Source organism: Cydia fagiglandana, chromosome 18 (assembly GCF_963556715.1).
Source record: "Cydia fagiglandana chromosome 18, ilCydFagi1.1, whole genome shotgun sequence".
Taxonomy (NCBI): Eukaryota; Metazoa; Arthropoda; class Insecta; order Lepidoptera; family Tortricidae; genus Cydia; species Cydia fagiglandana.
Genome location: NC_085949.1, coordinates 15,193,468 through 15,213,321, shown reverse-complemented (window position 1 = coordinate 15,213,321; position 19,854 = coordinate 15,193,468). Strand labels below are relative to the sequence as shown.

The following is a 19,854-nucleotide window of genomic DNA, read 5'->3' as shown; positions in this document are numbered from 1 at the left end:
CAATTATCTACCTCCGAAACTTACATACATATTACATAATTACATTATTTTATAATTTATAAGAACTAACAAAAACTCTTTCACATAAAGAAGACAAAACGCAACGCGTAATAAATAGATCGATCGCCGATACGGATCCGAAACGCCTAGAATCACTAGAGTGCTGTAGATGCGCAATGTAAGAGATAGCTGTAATGTGGCCGTCTCGCGCGCGCCCGAGCGCTGTTTCACGGTCGGGTCATGTTTCGAGTGATGAGTGATGTGATATCTCAGTGTACCATTACGTGTTCGGAAAAGTGATGTGATATAGCATCACTTTTCGAAGCACTGTTTCGCGCATGTTTAAGTCCTACATACTTTAAAATACTCTATTTCATTAGAACATCTTAAACGCTATACTTACTCTTGTGCCATAAAGAATATTTCTGTGTCCCTAGTGAAAAAAGGTACATGTCTCGGGCAACGCAGTTGTAAATGGGTATAAGTTCCAAGTAACACCTGTGCCCTTTTACTCCTAAGCTGCGTGAGACTTGTACCCTTTTTCACTAGGGCCACAGATTTGTAGGTACGTATTAGTACCTAATATGTTGAGTGTTATCCTTTTCTGGAACCAATCGCAGCACTGTAACTTCTAATTTACCTACATTTAATGTTAATAATGTTGTTGCGTATGAATGTTTCGAATAAAAGCATTTTTCATTCATTCATTCATTCATTAATATTGTATTATATCTGTTCACAGACTCTAATAAACTCAACGGGCACCGCGATATCATTTTTGCAACTTTCGCCCGGAGTTTTGGACGACGGCGCCACTCTGGCCTGCGTGGCGACCAACGTCGCGATGGCGCCCAGTCGAGGCTCCAAGGCCGACTTAGTCAAGCTCAACGTCACTTGTGAGTAGACAGAGAGAGATATCATTCCTCCAACTTTCGCCCGGAGTTTTAGACGACGGCGCCACTCTGGCCTGCGTGGCGACCAACGTCGCGATGGCGCCCAGTCGAGGCGCCAAGGCCGACTTAGTCAAGCTCAACGTCACTTGTGAGTAGACAGAGACAGATAGACAGAGAGAGATATCATTCCTCCAACTTTCGCCCGGAGTTTTAGACGACGGCGCCACTCTGGCCTGCGTGGCGACCAACGTCGCGATGGCGCCCAGTCGAGGCGCCAAGGCTGACCTAGTCAAGCTCAACGTCACTTGTGAGTAAACAGAGACAGATAGACAGAGAGAGATATCATTCCTCCAACTTTCCTCCGGAGTTTTAGACGACGTCGCCACTCTGGCCTGCGTGGCGACCAACGTCGCGATGGCGCCCAGTCGAGGCGCCAAGGCTGACTTAGTCAAGCTCAACGTCACTTGTGAGTAAACAGAGACAGATAGACAGTTAGAGAGAGATATCATTCCTCCAACTTTCCTCCGGAGTTTTAGACGACGGCGCCACTCTGGCCTGCGTGGCGACCAACGTCGCGATGGCGCCAAGTCGAGGCGCCAAGGCTGACCTAGTCAAGCTCAACGTCACTTGTGAGTAGACAGAGACAGATAGACAGAGAGAGATATCATTCCTCCAACTTTCCTCCGGAGTTTTAGACGACGGCGCCACTCTGGCCTGCGTGGCGACCAACGTCGCGATGGCGCCAAGTCGAGGCGCCAAGGCTGACTTAGTCAAGCTCAACGTCACTTGTGAGTAAACAGAGACAGATAGACAGAGAGAGATATCACCCCTGCAACTTTCGCCCGGAGTTTTGGACGACGGCGCCACTCTGGCCTGCGTGGCGACCAACGTCGCGATGGCGCCCAGTCGAGGCGCCAAGGCTGACTTAGTCAAGCTCAACGTCACTTGTGAGTAGACAGAGACAGATAGACAGAGAGAGATATCATTCCTCCAACTTTCCTCCGGAGTTTTAGACGACGGCGCCACTCTGGCCTGCGTGGCGACCAACGTCGCGATGGCGCCCAGTCGAGGCGCCAAGGCTGATTTAGTGAAACTCAACGTCACTTGTGAGTAGACAGAGACAGATAGACAGAGAGAGATATCATTCCTCCAACTTTCCTCCGGAGTTTTAGACGATGGCGCCACTCTGGCCTGTGTGGCGACCAACGTCGCGATGGCGCCCAGTCGAGGCGCCAAGGCTGATTTAGTGAAGCTCAACGTCACTTGTGAGTAGACAGAGACAGATAGACAGAGAGAGATATCATTTTTGCAACTTTCGCACGGAGTTTTAGACGACGGCGCCACTCTGGCCTGCGTGGCGACCAACGTCGCGATGGCGCCCAGTCGAGGCGCCAAGGCTGATTTAGAGAAGCTCAACGCTCAACGTCACTTGTGAGTAGACAGAGACAGATAGACAGAGAGAGATATCATTTTTGCAACTTTCGCACGGAGTTTTATACGACGGCGCCACTCTGGCCTGCGTGGCGACCAACGTCGCGATGGCGCCCAGTCGAGGCGCCAAGGCCGACTTACAATTAGTCAAACTCAACGTCACTTGTGAGTAGACAGTGAAAGGAAAAGTCGATAGACGACCAACCCTATAGTTCGTTTTTTTTAGCATTAGAAATAAGGTAAACAATCTTGATGTGTCTTTTAATTGAAAAACACATTTAAAAAATAAGTTACGGCAAATATGTAACAATTATGAATCTAATACGATCATTTATATTCTTCTGCTTTCATAAGTAATAGGTTTTGATTTTTAAAAAGAGCGAGATCGCTTAAGGTGAGGTATGCCCGGGGAAAATTTTCAGATTCTGTCAAATTGCCCCATTTCACACACAAGCACGCGTCACGCACACTACCTCACTTTACCGGGACAGGTCAGTGACCCATCCTGTTTTTTTTTAAGATGCAAATGAGAGTATTTTGAGTTTCGTCTTAACCACTAGCCTCCTTTGAGGAAGAGAAACTCTAAAAAAGTTCCATTGAAAGAAGGAAGACAAAACAATATATTTTATCTTGCTCTCCTTGTCTGTTCATGTCACATGTGACGTACTTAAATGTAAATTAACTAAATAATCGAATTCATTAGATACTCGAACTAAATAAACCGAATAAATACAGAAGTCGTTAAATGAAAAACGTTATTTAGGTACTACTCTAATCAATAGGGCTTTCGATAAGGCACAAATCAATTCAATGACAATTTCATTAAAATCATATGTGTATTCCGATGATGTTATTATTATATAACTTACCTTAGCTTAGCTTCAGTTTGTATATATTTAGTTATACTACCTAAGCTACTAAGAAAAAATTGCATGCTTCTTCAAGTGAAATGTAGGGGAGAGCGGGGACAAAAGTAACTGCGGGTGGAAAGTAACTATTGCTCTGTAGGTTTATCTAATAGACAAAATACCACTCCGCTGCTATTAAGTGATAGACAGTGGTGCCCCCTTCACTCAGTCAGCGCATTCAGTCGAAACGGTCGCCACGTGCTATTAGGTTGTGTGAGAGAACGCAACGTGATTTTTCGAATCTAAAGTACGTTTTTTGACTTTCTGTTATTTGATGTTTATGTTGTATTAAAATTCATACATTTTCTGAATATTTGCATATCCCCTAGAGTGGCATTGTCTGGCTCCCAGTCTCTATGGTGGCGGGGAGCCGGGAGACGGACAGTCATAACAAGCCGTTGAATGGCGGCGCCTCAGATTTAACGGTGGCTTGAGGTTGAGTGGCGCGGCCAATTTAGAAAAATATACGTCTAGTGGCGTGGCCTCCATGGGTGGTCATCGCGAATTTGGCGTGTGTTAGAAATATGACCATTTCTCAAAAAATATGTATGAATGATATTAATTATGTATCATTGAATTCAGCATAAAATGGCTTATTTGATTGTATACCAATGAATTTCATTATATTTATGTGAATTATGCTGGACTTGATCAAATCTCATACTACCAATTTTTTTTCTTTCATGTATAAAAATACGTATAATTAGGAAATAAAACAATTGATTGTAGAAAAAGCGGCCTTTATGACAAAACATTACATTTAACACGATTCACACAGTTTATTTCACTTGTTATCACTGCGTATTCCATTTGTATACCTTTGTAAGGACAATAGTTTTAGCAAATAAATTTCTGGTTTCTAAATGTTCGCGGCTCGACGGTCGGCGCGTAATGGGCGAGGTGAGCGGGAACATCACGCCATTTCTAAAAAACATTATTTTACGCGGGAATTCAACCGTTAAGGAATACCATCCGGCCGGGGCTGCGGTCTCCGCAGAGAAAAACCTCTTCTGACTCGTTTTTTACACGTTTGCTAGTACTTTTATGGATATAATCGTAAAATTTCAAATCTTTGTTTAGTATTTCCGAGTCAGAGCAATTTTAGTGCTTGTGTATCCGTTGCTATGGAAGAGCTTAACCAGACAATAATTGATCTCATCACTTGAAATAAAAACAATTTCTAACGAGGAATTAATATTGATTTGTTTTCTTAAAATACTAATTGTTTGAATAAGTTGCTTAGTTACCAATACCAATTACCAATCATTTATTGACATATTTGACATTATATATGTATTTTCTATGATGGACTACTGTAACCTAGTTTGCGTTTGTAACAGCGCCATCTCTTAGGAAATTTGAATATCAAACTAAACATACTCCCGCCTTTAATGACGTGACGTCATTATAAAATAATAAAATTAATTAAGATTCAATCTTGCAAATAATCAAACATAAATTAATAGCTTGTTACGGACGCAAACTAATTTTCTACATCACATAATAAAGGACACAATTTTGAAATTGAACGTTGTAACACTCCTGACGAGGTTCGCAAGTCATACATTCTGGTAAGTTGGTCTTTTCCAGGGTACTTCTTTATAATTCTTCCCATAGGCCAACGACCAGGAGGTAGCCTCTGGTCCTTTATTAGAACTAAATCTCCTTCTTGGAATTCTCGAGTAGACTTTCTCCATTTAGGTCTCTGTTGCATTCTACTTAAATATTCGGATTGCCATCTTCGCCAAAAATCTTGTACCATTCTGGTTGTCACTTGCCATTGATCGAGTCTATTCATCTTTACATCTCCTAGGTATTCAGATGGTATAACATTAGTGGGTTCTCCGATGAGAAAATGGCCAGGAGTTAAGGGGTTCAAATCGTCCGGATGATCGCTGATGGGTGAAATGGGTCTAGAATTTAGACAAGCTTCAATTTCTGCCAGGACCGTGCTTAAATGCTCAAATGTAAGTGTAGTATCTCCAACTATACGTTTCAGGTGGTATTTGGTCGACTTGACACCTGCCTCCCATAATCCGCCGAAATTGGGAGCGCCTGGAGGGATATATTTCCATTTCGTCCCTTCTCTATCTAGCATCGAAATAAACTCATCTGGTACACTGGATTTCCCTTGTCTCCACATCTCTAGTAACTCTTTCTCAGCGCCAATGAATGAAGTTCCGTGATCACTCCACATTTCTGCCACATGGCCTCGCCTTGAAACGAATCTTTTAAATGCTGCCAGAAAGGCTTGTGTCGTCATGTCACTTACAACCTCTATATGTAGTGCCTTCGTGCACATACAAACGAATAAACATATGTAGGCCTTGTAGGATTTGGCACCTCTACCCTTGCTCATTCTGACATTTATTGGTCCCGCAAAGTCCGTTCCGGTGATCAAGAATGGTCTACACGGCTTGACTCTAGAATCAGGTAAATCTCCCATTTTTTGTTCTCTGTTCTTCGCATTCTGTCTTATACATGTAACGCACTCCCGCACAAAACGTTTAACGCGGCTTGCTGCGTTAATCAGCCAATATTTGCCTCGTAAGTATGTAATCATCATTTGCGGAGGGCCGTGTAGTGTTTTGGCATGAGCATCTCTCAATATTAACGGTAGTAGTATATTGTTCTTCGAAATGATGATCGGGTGTTTTCGTATGAATTCCATATCTGCGTTCTTCAATCGACCACCGACTCTTAGAACATTCTTGTCGTCAAGGAAAGGGGATAGAGCTAGTAGGTTACTCTTAGGTTTTAAGTTTTTGTTTTCTTTCAGGTCTTCTATCTCTTCTGAAAATTCCACTTCTTGTGACATCCTTATACATATTGTAAGTGCATCGTTTCTTTCTTCGTACGTCAGGTAAGAAGGTAAATTACTTTTCTCTCTATCTATAATTTTTAGCCAGCGTCTGCAGTATGCAATAACACGGGTAAGTTTCTCCAGTGATGAAAACCTCTTCAATAAGGTAAGTTGTTCCTCATTCTCATTGGTTACTGACATCGTTACTATATTCTTTCTCTTTTCTATTGCTGTGTCTAGTGGAGTTCCTTTTTCTAATCTTATTTCTTTCTCTTTCAGCATTTCAGGTCCGTTCCACCATATCTCTGTGGACATAAGTTTTGAAGGCATCACTCCTCTTGAAGCAGGATCAGCAGGATTTTGCTTAGTGTTTACGTAGAACCAGTGATTAGCATCCAGTATCTCTGTGATTTCTATGACTCTATTTTTTACAAAAGGCTTCCATTTCAATGGATCTCCATGTATCCAAGCCAAAGTCACTTGACTATCTGAATAAGCGTATACGTTGTCAATATGAACTTCTAGTGTATCAGCGACTTGTTTCATAAGTTTACTCAATAATGTAGCAGCCAGTAGCTCCAATCGCGGCAAGGAAACTTTCCGAATCGGCGAGACTTTTGTTTTTGCTGTCACGAGGGATACTCTGATTTCTCCTTCTTCGTCTATAACTCTCAAGTAAATAACTGCTGCATATGCTAATGCTGAAGCGTCTGCATAGCCATGCAGTTCAAGAGTTGATTTACTCGTAGTGTGCATCCACCGATCTAAGCTGACATCTTTCAAGGCTGGCAGTTCTCTCTTATACTGCAACCACTCTTTTTGTAGTTCTGCTGGAAGTTCTTCATCCCACGAAATGCCTTTCTGCCACATAACTTGCATAAATATTTTTGCTAGTATGCCGCTTGGAGCGATCCATCCCATTGGGTCGAATATTGATGCTATCTCAGATAAAACACTTCTTTTAGTCATAGGTGTGTCTTCTACATCTTTGATATGATTAGGTATGAGTAACTTGTCTTTCTTAACTTCCCATGTTATACCTAATGTTTTCACGCTCTCTTTGCGTTTTATTTCGACTGTCTGTGTTTCTTCTCTCTTTTCTTGTTTGTCTAATGCTGTCATAAACTCTTCGCTATTTGAACACCATTTCTTTAGTGGGAATCCTCCGGAACTTAAAATTTGTGTAACTTGTTTTTGAATTTCTATAGCATCTTTTTCTTCGTCTGTACCGGAGAGCAAATCATCCATATAGAAATCTCGTAATATCATCTTCTGAGCTTTTGGATAGTCAGCTCCTTCATCTTTTGCTGTTTGCCTCAAAGTTTTTATTGCGAGATAAGGCGCACAGGATGTTCCAAATGTAACAGTTAAGAGTTTGAAGTCTTCAATGGGTCCTTTTGGATCTGGTCTCCATACAATTTTCTGGTAATCCGTGTGTTCATCTTTTACCCGTATCTGTCTATACATCTTCTCTACGTCGGCGACAAATGCTATCTTGTATGTTCTCCATCTAATGAGAATGGCTCTTAAATCTTCTAGCAAAGGGGGTCCGATTAGTAACTCGTCATTTAAGGATACCCCGTTGCTTCCTTTGCATGACGCGTCATAAACTACTCTTAATTTGCTAGTTTCTCGCTCCATTTTAATCACAGCAAATTGAGGTAGCCACACACCATTATCTTCATCTTTGTTTTCTATTTTCTTCATGTGGTTTAGCGTTATGTACTCTTCTAGAACTTTGTTGTATTCTTCTAATAGGTGTGGTTTACTCTTAAGTCTGTTCTCTGTAGACTTCCAGCGTTTCAGTGCAATCTCTCGGCTGTTAGATGGTAGAACTGGTGGGTCATGTCTCATTGGCAGATCTACTATGTAACGTCCGTCTTCGTCTCTAGTGGTAGTTTTTTCGTATATTTCTTCTACTTTGATCTCTTCTGCTGTTAGCTTGTGTTTCTCTTCATCTATTGTCTCTAGCTCCCAGAATCTCTTTAGCATATGGTTCAACTCGACATTTAAATGCATGCTAATGAATGGTTTCTCTTCTCGCTCTTGTTCTGTTCCGACTGTGACTTTTCCTGATATTATCCAACCCAAATGTGTTTGTAAAGCTATGGGAGAGCCTGGAACGCCTTTGATCAGACCAGGCTGTATCATCTCGTTGTAAACTTCTACTCCCAGTAGAATATCGATAGAACTTGGCTGGTGGTAAGTCGGATCAGCTAGTTGTAAGTCTTTTAGGTGAACCCAGTTGTCGATGGTAAGTTTCTCTGAAGGCATGATGTTTGTTACTCGCTTTACTATGTAGGTTGTTAAACTCATTTTCTTTTCAGGATTATGACGTGATGCAATCTCGATATCTACAGCAAATCGGATGGGTGTGCTCATCTGATCAAGACCTGATACGTTTCCGTTTACGCGTTTTCTCTTAAGCCCCATAGTTTGGGCTGCAGACTCGTTCAGGAAAGACTCTTGAGAACATGGATCCAACAAGGCTCTTAAAACGAATTCTCTTCCTTGATGGTTTGTCACGTTAATTTGTGCTGTAGATAATAATCCTGTCATGCTTCCTGTTGTTAGGTGGGCAACTATCTCTCTCTTATTTTTCATGTCTTGCTTGGGTTCTTGTTTAGTATCTCTCTCTCGCTTGAAATCTATGCTTTCTCTCTCTTGTTTTGTTTCTTCTTTGTGCTCTTTCTCTTTGGATTGGTACGTATTGTTGTGTAACAGTGTGTGATGTCTTCTTCCGCACTTTTGACATGAAAACTTGCTCTTACAGAAGCGGACAGCATGACCATGGATTAGGCAGTTAAAGCAGAGTTGTTGGTTTTGAATGAACTCTGTTTTCTTTTCTAGTGTTAGCTCTTGAAACTCTTTACATTGGTTCAAATGATGGTTTAGCTTGCAAAAACCACACTTGATAGCTGGTGACACGTGAAATGACTTAGACTCGACAGTGACGTTAGGTTCTCTCTGGGTGCTTCGGTAGGTACTCTTCATGTTCATGTTCGTTGTTTGGCTAGGTTGCATCATCTCTAAAACTCGGAATCTCTTTTCTAAGAACTTGTTGAACATGACCATTGTAGGTAACTCTGTGAGGTTCAGGTTACTTGCTTCTTCCTCCCACTCTTTATGTGTCTCGGTGTCTAACTTCTCAACAATGATGTGTATAATAAGTGTATCCCATGAACTTGTATTGATGTTTTGTACTTTTAGCTTGTTAAGGCACTCCATAGTTGTATCTAATATCTCTCGAATTGCTTTAGCAGTGCCCGTGTGAATTTTCTTTTGGTTCATCAACTTGCTTAAGATGGAATTAACTATAACTCTCTTGTTGTTGTACCTGTTCTGCAGCGTGAGCCATGCCAATTCGTAGTTTGTTTCAGTGACGGCTAGGTGATCCAACAGTTGAGCAGGTTCTCCAGACAAGTAGCTTTTTAAATAGTGCATCTTTTGGACGCTGCTCAAGTTCTCTTTGTTGTGGATGAGTGATGTAAACATGTCGTAAATCATCATATCAGCCCTTTATCGCCCACTGCTGAGCATAGGCCTCTCTTCTAGTACGCCACTTGTCCCGGTCCTGAGCTAATCTCATCCAGCAGTGACCCGCAATTTTCCTGATGTCGTCCACCCAACGAGCCAACGGACGCCAGGCGCTTCTTTCATTTGAAAGCGGCCACCATTCTGTTAACATTTTAGTCCACCTGCCATCACTCTGCCTAGCAACATGTCCTGCCCAATTCCATTTTAGTTTGGTAATGACGAAACCCACGTCATGCACCTTGGTGCGGCGACGGATCTCGACATTCCTTACTCGATCTTGAAGCTTGATACCGAGCATGGCGCGCTCCATGGCTCTTTGTGCTACGCGGATTTTATGCACAGCCCCCTTAGTGAGCGTCCATGTCTCGGCACCATAGGTCATGGTGGGCAGGACACATTGGTTAAAGAGGCGAGTCTTCAGGCATTGTGGAATGTTAGCAGGTTTCAGGATGTCCGCTAATTTATTGAATGCCGCCCAACCGAGCTGGATTCTCCTGGAGATCTCCTTCTGCTGGTGTGTTTTGTCAAATGATAGAATATGTCCAAGATACAAGTATTGCTCGACCACCTCCAGTCTTTCGTTCCCAACCATAATGGTTGGAATCGATTTACTAGAGATGTTCGTCATAACCTTAGTCTTGGACATATTCATCTTAAGACCTATTTTCAAAGAAGCATGGTATAGGCTTTCAATCATGCTTTGGAGATCTTCCAGGGTCTCGGCAAACAAAACAATGTCGTCGGCAAATCTCAGGTGCGACAAGAAGACACCATGGATATTGATACCAGTTTTGTCCCATGCAAGCGTTTTTATGACGTCTTCCAGTACCGCCGTAAAAAGCTTGGGTGAAATGGTATCCCCTTGACGCACTCCCCTTTGGATGGATATTGGGTTACTGAGTTTGTGAAGCCGAACTTGCATTGTTGCCGAGCTATATAGCTCCCGGAGCACATCCACATAGCGAGTGTCAACCGAGCAGCGATGGAGAGAGTCAAACACGGCCCAATGTTCGACACTGTCGAAGGCCTTTTCGTAATCTACGAAGGCCATGCACAGGGGCCGGTTGTATTCAGAACTTTTCTCCATCAGCTGCTTGACTGCATGGATATGGTCGGTAGTAGAAAATCCACTCCGGAAACCAGCCTGCTCGGGAGGTTGGCATTCGTCGAGAATACGAGTTAGACGATTGCACAGCACTTTTGCAAATAGCTTGTACGTGTGGGAAAGGAGGCTTATGGGGCGATAATTACTTAATTTTGAAATGTCTCCTTTTTTATGTAAGATGGTGACTATGGCGGTTTTCCAGGATTCTGGGGTGCGAGCACCTCGTAAAACCTGATTAAACAGTTTTACTAGGATACTGATAACAGGGTCACCACCTGCGCGAAGAAGATCGGATGTAATGCCATCTTCTCCAGGAGATTTATCCGTTTTCATCTGATACAATGCTTTTTTGATTTCACTGGCTATTATTGGTGGTATGTTTTCGTTATCATTGCGGGAGGATGGGGGAGCTCTAGAGTCAAATGTAGATATATGTGGTGCGTCTGATTGTGATGCATAAAGTGTGCCATAAAACTCCTCAACAATTTTAACAATTTGGTCACGGTCCGTTACCAAATTGTTATCGTTGTCTTTCAATTTTACTATTTGATTCACTCCTGTTCTTAATTTTCTTCTAAACACCTTTGGCCCTCTGCAATCTTCTATCGTGTCGAGTATGATTTTAGTTTTATATTTTCTTAAATCTTTCCTAATACTTTTGCTAATTATTTTACTCATTCGTTCTATTTGTTTTTGATCTACTACTAGGAAACATGTCGTAAAACGAAGTCCAATCTTGGTAGTTACCGGTAAACTTCGCTATATCTATTTTCGGTAGCTTCACGTCATCCCTGCTTGTGCTTGGTGTTGGATTAGTGCTGCTTGTACTCGTACCACCCGTCGTCGAACTCTCAAGCATATCTGTCATCTCTGCTTTCAAATCTAGAAACATTTCTTCGCACGCTGAATATACATCGTCTTTGAAATACTCGTACTTCGCTTTGTCTGACGGTGTAGATATTTTTATCAAGGCTCGATTGTTTTCTACGAACTGACTAAAATATTGTTCTATGGATTCTTTTCTTGTCTTGATGTATCCTCTTGTTAATCTCGCTTTTGGTGTTTTCTTGAAGTTCGCTTGCGCTTTGAGTATTAGTCCACAAATATTTTCTTGCTCGGCTAATAAACCAGGTAATTCTTGAGACATTTTGAGATTTCTGAGATAAGATAACAGCTAACTATTCTTTGAAACTATGAAAATTCACACCGAAATCATGATTGTTTTTCTTGACATGGAAAAAATTTTGACGTGTTCTATATTCTTCTGTTTCTCAAACCTTATTTTTTCCAACTTAATAAAATCTAATCTTGTAAATGCACTAGTTTGAAGCGGCGAATTTTCTGAGTTTACTCGTAGGTCTTAACATATATTTTATTTATCTTATCTTCCCGAAATCTCTAATTATAATTTTGTAATTTTGATGACAATTTTGACTGACGGCTTCTCGAAATATTTCTAAATGTTCTAAATCACTGACACTTAGGTTCAACTTTAGGTTCTATTGTACTGTAATTAAAGTTCACTTTTGAATGCACTGTCTATGTCACTTAAGTCGTTTCACTTCTCAACTCGAAGGACCACTTTGTTTGAATAAGTTGCTTAGTTACCAATACCAATTACCAATCATTTATTGACATATTTGACATTATATATGTATTTTCTATGATGGACTACTGTAACCTAGTTTGCGTTTGTAACAGCGCCATCTCTTAGGAAATTTGAATATCAAACTAAACACTAATGTTTATGTAGTTGAAATGCAAATATTAAAGTGTGTTATCAATAATAATTTACATGATTAGTACTTTTAGGGTTCCGTAACTCAAAAAGAAAAAACGGAACCCTTATAGGATCACTCGTGCGTCTGTCTATCCGTTTGTCACAGCCAATTTGCTCCAAAACTACTGGACCAATTAAGTTGAAATTTGGTATACATATGGAAGTCTGCTACCCAAAGACGGACATGTAATATAAACAAATGAATTTTAAGTATAGGCGGCTATTTTAAGGGGAATATGAGTAAATTAGAAAACCAAGTTTTGCAAACCATATCGTGTTACATAATAAAAGGGCTTATTTTGAGGATCTATATATTGTTTTTATAATTTTATATGAAACAGTTTAAAAGTTATTTAAGAAAATAGGCAAAAAATGACCGTCCCCCCCCCCTCTTATCTCCGATAAAATTTGGTCTAAAATTTTGAAAAAAATACACAACCAGAAGGTTGTAGAGGTAGAAACCTCTAGATGACAGGAAAACCTATTAGAAATCTAGAGTCCAGCGTGAGTCGGACTTAAGAAAAAAAACGCGGTTGGGCTGTTTTAGGGACACAGCCGCAATTGTTTACGTGAAACGTGGTGCGGACAGCTAGTGCGAAGGTCGATGGCCAAGCTCTGCGTCGGGCCGAAGGCCTGAAGCATTCGAGAGAGGTGCACCTCCACGCAAGGTCGAAGCATGAGCTTTAGGAGGTTAGTGCTCAAACAGAACAAATAATTGGTTTAAGTACGAGTAGCTAAGTGAGAAGGCTGAACTGCCGTATATCGCGACCATCGAATTTCGCAAATTGCGGGGATTTTTCTTTTACACCAATGAAACCGTAGGTAATTAGAGTGACAGAGAGAAATGCCAGCAATTTGCGAACTTCGATTGCCGCGGTTATAGCCATGTTATCTTGAATTAACAGAGATACGCCTAACAATGAAAAAAAATATGTAGGCACTATGCTTAACATAATACTTGAACAAAAAAAAATGGGTAACTAACTATCCTAAGATAGCCAGCCGTGTGTGGACGAATTGAATAAATAGTTGAATGTACTTAAGAACTTCGCTTTGCTCGCTCGTTCAAAAATGTGTGCAGTACTGAACCCTTGGGACGCGAGTTCGACTCACACTTGACCGGTTTTTATTTTGATTTGATATGTCATATTATATTAAATTACAGCCCACTGTGTCTTGTTACTTTTGACCCACAACGTGTTACTTTCTGCACGCCAACGGGGTCATTAGTAACAAAAGACGATTTTTTTAAAACAAAATACACAATTATAATGTTAGTCAAGACGTTAATGTACAGAACATGCACTGACGTTATATACGAGTATGACTACATTAAACTCATCAAAATAATAAGGGTTAACCAGAAACTAAGGTCAAAGTACATAGTGTTACGTTTCTCCCCGCTCTACCCTACGCATCCAAAATTACTGTCCACCTATGTTCATCACTATATTTTTTGCAAATAAATATATCGTTATCTTTATCAATAAATAAAGTCCTGGCAGGGTGGAAATTTCATTTTGGCGGATTCTTTCTCTCTGCATCTGACTGTACCTACAGCTATTACGGCATTTTTTTGGTAAACTTACGGTTATATGTTCAGACTCTGAATCTCTATAGTTAATATTTAAGATATATTGACATATCGGTATCGGCATATTTAAGATATATGGTCCTTGAACTACGTCCAAAGAGAGGTATGGGAATGGGAACTGAGAATGACATCTCGCTTTGTGTGGTAGGGCACAGCACAGCGGATGTCATTCCAGATCTAGAGCAGAGCTCAACCTTACAGAAATCTGCAGCCAAATAACACTAGCACTAGACCCTACTCATAGTGTCCTTCCTGCCGGTGAGTATGGTTGCCAGTTATCAACGAGGGGTGCGGAGTGTTAGACTCGGCAACGCGCATGGAGTTGCAGGCATCCAAAGGCTACGAAGATTGCTTATCATCAGACGGGCCGTATGCTTGTTTGTCATCGACGAGGTATAAAATTAAATATGCACAGAATATCATTGAACTAAAAACTTTGTTTTATTTTATAGTAAATTAGTATAACACTCGATACATAGGCAATCACAAACCAGGCACCGCAGCGGTTTTGGGCTGTAAGCCTCGTAGGCCAGTATGTATATCTCGGCCTCACAAGCCGCAAAAACTCGCTAGGACTGAGGTCTATTTATTCTTGATTTCATGAAGGTTTGCAGAACAGCACGTAACCGCATTATACATCTATCTTAGACGGACCTCACAGCAACAAAATAGGTGTACCACTGCACGATTTTCAAGTAGTACACGAAATATTTACACAATGTTCCGTATTAATAGGTAATATTTGAAGATCAAAAGTTCTCTAACATAAATACAAGATCACAACATTGTCATCACAGTTCATTGACGTTGACGTACAAAAGTACGTCAAATAGGTATGCAATATTAATACCAGCATAATGAAAATTAATTCCAATCAATAAGTATGAGTCTTCAAACTTTTTTCATTCTAAGCCGGGTTTCAAGGAGCAAATTACTTAAATGATATTGGAATCGTATTGTTTTAAGATAGTTTACTGCGTTTTTCAACCATTATGCCCCAACAAATCAAATCTAAGATGAGACTCGAGCTCCATGTGATGATAATTATTTACCCTGTTTTTTTAAATACTATTTGTCTACTGGTATACTTTTTCGTATATGTATATGACTTAATGTCGAAATAAATGCCAAAACCAACTGTCATTTTAATTAAATTCGTGATACGTGTGCTTTGATCCGAGCCCAGCGGGCATCTGATCAAAGAAGTTGCGTGCACGGAACCGCTGATATCATATTTTCGAACTTATTTAGTGAATGTGAAATTAAAAAAAAAAGTAATCCTGGTAGTCGTTCAAGCATACAATTGCGCGTACATAGAAGCAGTTTTCATATTTCTATCTTTTGTGCACAAATTGTTACGAATCTTTAAAGTCCGTTTTAGACCTATGTTCGTGATCGTTTTCTATCGAGCAAAAGTCAAAAACTTAGGATTCTAATCCCGGTAGTCACTAGAAAAAGCCCTCAAGTTTGCTAACTGAATGTATGGCAGCCGTATTGTGATCCAAAAAAGAGCTACGGCTTTTAAAAAACTCCGTTTTCTGAACTCACTGCACCTTAACTTCTTGCAACATCTTTCTAATGCTAAAAAAAACGAACTATACGTATAGGGAACGTGCATGAACTGTAGGGGCAGCACATGAGTTAGCAAATTCTACTTCTTCCTCGCGTTTCCCCGCTTATGGGAGCCTGGGCCTGGGGCCCGCTAGACAACTAATCCCAACACCACACTTCCCCCTAAGGACCTTGATTATTGGTGCAAAGTGTAGGCAAATGTCAAGTTTAAGTTTCCTATTTATGCCACAAGATGGCAGAACCTACAACGCGCAAGCAGAGATATATTAGTGCCATGCCTTATGGGAAACGGTCGCAGAGATAGTTCAGAGCCGGAAACCGCTACCAACTTTTAGTATGTTTTTGGGCATGGCATTGGGTCTCCAAAACTGCCGGGAGACGGCGGCGCCGGCCATCTACTTCAGCGGAATGACGTCATCAAAATGACTCCCGCTTCGTTGCGAATATTGCATACTGTACCCAAACTATGCATAGCACATACACGTGTGGGGTATTAAATGAAAGCCAATTAAATAAACTAAATTTTATTTATACAAAGTGTACCAAAATATGCAACAGTTTAAGAGAAATTTACAAATAAATAAAAATTACGTAAAAAAATATTCGATTATTTGGGTTTTACAACCAAACCAAAAGTCGGACGATAAAGCAATGTACTACAACATTAAAGATGACATTTCAAGCCATACACTGATATCAATAAAATCAAAATTGGACCAAATATGTGGAAATTATGCATCAAAATATAGATATTTGCCCATACAAATGCATACAAGTTAAAAAAATCCAAATTGGTCATTTTCAGGATAATCCGCATAAGCTTCTAGTATGTTATTAGCAATATGACCTGGATTCTAAAACTGCCGGGAGACCATCTCTGTTGTTCCTCAGTTACAAATAATGACGTCATATAAATAATCACTGCCAAATTTCGCAAAATGTAAATTATAGCTATACCACGAGTCTCACATACACATGTGTTACATGTAATGAAAGGTTATTAAATGTATTATGATTCACCTAAACATTGTTTGTAAAAAAAATGTACGGTTTCAGAGCTAGAAACAACGAAATAACACTTTTTATGGAAAAAGTAGATATGTATCAATTTTATAGCTAAACTAAAATCGTCATAAAAAAATTGCGTATAATATTTGAAAAACCAGTTATTCAACTATATATCACAATTTAAATTTTACATTTCCGACAAAAACTGTGGAATTTCTGGAAAAAAAAACTAAAGCGCCCCAACAATTCTACCTTAATGCGCTCATATTATGCAAAGAATAGTTCTAATTATCGAGTATTAAATGGATGAACATTACATAAAATACATGAAAACGACATTTTCGAATGGAAACATAATTAAAAAAATAATAATTTACTTGATAAGTAAGCAAAATACTGTTTCTTTAAGTACCTAATCTCCTCCTTTCAAAGTCGGTTAAAATGTAGCTTTTGTGACCTGGGCTACAAAGACAAATAAATTGAAACCTAATTTATCAAAATCAGTTCAGTACTTTCATGCAAACGGTACCTACACATGCACGCATAGATAGCAAATTCTGCCGTAGTCGGACAAAAAATTAAAATTCAATAATTAGACCTTTACTATTATGGCCTGGCGTGGCTTGGCATCTAACGTTGAAACCCTCAGGCCGTAAGTAGATGTTAGCAGACCAGAGGGGTGACCTGTATTTCGGAGGATCAGAGGGAAAATTCTGCCAGCCTTCTCAGCTCAGATGCTTACTTATCAAGTAAATTATTATTTTTTTAATTATGGTTCCATTCGAAAATGTCGTTTTCATGTATTTTATGTAATGTTCATTCATTTAATACTCGATGATTAGAACTATTCTTTGCACAATATGAGCGCATTAAGGTAGAATTGTTGGGGCGCTTTAGTTTTTTTTCCAGAACTTCCACAGTTTTTGTCGGAAATGTAAAATTTAAATTGTGATATATAGTTGAATAACTGGTTTTTTAAATATTATACGCAACAGTTTATTGACGATTTTAGTTTAGCTATAAAATTGATATACATCTACTTTTTCCATAAAAAGTGGTATTTCTTTGTTTCTAGCTCTTAAACCGTACATTTTTTTTTACAAACAATGTTTAGGTGAATCATACTAAATTTAATAACCTTTCATTACATGTAACACACATGTATGTGTGACTCATAGTATAGCTATAATTTACATTTTACGAAATTCGGCAGTGATTATTTGCATGACGTCATTATTCATGACTGGGGGACAATAAAGATGGTCTCCCGGCAGTTTTAGGACCCAGGGTCATATTGCTAATAACATACTAGAAGCTTACGCGGATTATCCTGAAAATGACCAATTTGGATTTTTTCAACTTTAATGCATTTGTATGGGCAAATATCTACATTTTGATGCATAATTTCCACATATTTGGCCCAATTTTGACTTGATTGATATCAACGTATGGCGTCAGACGTCGTCTTTAATTTTGTAGCACATTGCTTTAACGTCCGACTTTTGGTTTGGTTGTAAAACCCAAATAATTGAATATTTTTTTACATCATTTTGATTCTTTTGCAAATGGCTCTTAAACGGCTAAATATATTGATACACACTGTATAAATGAAATATAGCATATTTAACTGGCTTTCATTCAATACCCCACACAATTATGTGCCATGCATAGTTTGGGTACAATATGCAATATTCGCAACGAAACGGGAGTCATTTTGATGACGTCATTCCGCTGAAGTAGATGGCCGGCGCCGCTGTCTCCCGGCAGTTTTGGAGACCCAATGCCATGCCCAACAACATACTAAAAGTTGGTAGCGGTTTCCGGCTCTGAACTATATTCCCATAAGGCATATGACTATATATAATTCCGTATAAGATAAATAAAGTCTAAGAAAAAAACGTGCCTCGGAAATCAAGAAAAAGCCATACCTCTGGCCTATTCTCGGCTAGATGGCGTTGACACCGTTTGATATTTAACAATTTTAACACATATCAGTGAAAGAACATGGGTCAATATGGAACAATAAAAATTAAAAATAATTTATCCGTAAACATATTTTGATTAATTTATACATTTTCAATTTTATTTTAAGTTTTAATCGTGTGTCGATAGATGGCAGTAAATGTACCGTGACTACAAAATTTAGTTTGGCAATAGCCCTCTATACTATCTATTCTCTTTGGCGCAAGTGAGCGTGCGTGTACTATAGGGAGCAGCACTTGCTTTGGCGTGAAGTGTCAATGTCAAGTTCAAGTTTCCGATTTAGGTCACAAGATGGCATACCCTCCAACGTGCACGCTCTCTATACACACACACAGTATGTTAATGGATTGTTCACTATCGTTTTTTTCCAAAAATTTTTTTTTTCAACTTGCACCTACATTTCATTCCTTACAGATAGCCCAATCGTAGAGGTGTCAATAGCAGGCGACGAGAACGGCAACAGAGTGGTAGAGCTGGACCCACTGCATCTAGAGTGCGAAGTCAAAGCCAACCCGCCCGTGGAGCGGTTCCTTTGGTATTTTGACGTGAGTATACCTATTATTTTGACGTGAGTATACCTGTTTTGATAAATGGTTGCTTACAACTCGGCCATCCTGATCGAGGCGAGACCCTACGCCATATCTAGAGTTTAATAAGTTATTATTAAACTCTACCTAGAGTTATAATGCCCTGGAGGCCGATTTTTGAATTTCGACCATTCGATTTCGTGTATTTCGTTAAATAATATCTCCAATACACAGACACTTAAATTAGCACTATAAACACTAGGCACTAGGTATAGGCACTTAAATTCTACTAATAGAATTGAAATCGGGTGGTTAATACCACTAGATTCCAAATTTCGATCGCTCGTATTTCAAAAATGAGCATTGCGCCGATTTCCACCGACTTTCGAGTGACGAAATCGAGCGATCGAAATTCAAAAATCGGCCCCCTGCCCGATTCTGATCTTACCATAAAATAATTTATATTTTACCATTTCAGGATGTGGAAATCCAAGCCGGTGATATTTGGGGTACAAACACATCGTCACCGTCTCTGCTAGTGGAGGAGGTTTCGAGGCACCATGCAGGCCGATACGCGTGCGAGGCCGTCAACAGTGTTGGCCGGACGAGGGCACAACATATCACAATCGTTGTACATTGTAAGTACTTATTATTGGTTCTTTTCTTCGCTAATGTACTAATGTGTTTGTTATAGAATGGAATAGACAAAAGTA

At 39.9% G+C, this 19,854-nt stretch overlaps 1 protein-coding gene across 1 annotated transcript in view; it reads left to right on the top strand.

The window, feature by feature from the left end:
- The window catches only part of LOC134673420 (hemicentin-1-like), a 235,410-nt gene that overhangs the window by 209,853 nt on the left and 5,703 nt on the right, over positions 1–19,854 (top strand). Inside the window, exons 8-10 of the mRNA XM_063531406.1 lie at positions 743–896; positions 19,029–19,159; positions 19,620–19,779. Coding sequence (XP_063387476.1) covers positions 743–896; positions 19,029–19,159; positions 19,620–19,779 — 445 coding nt within the window. The remainder of the gene's footprint in view (positions 1–742; positions 897–19,028; positions 19,160–19,619; positions 19,780–19,854) is intronic.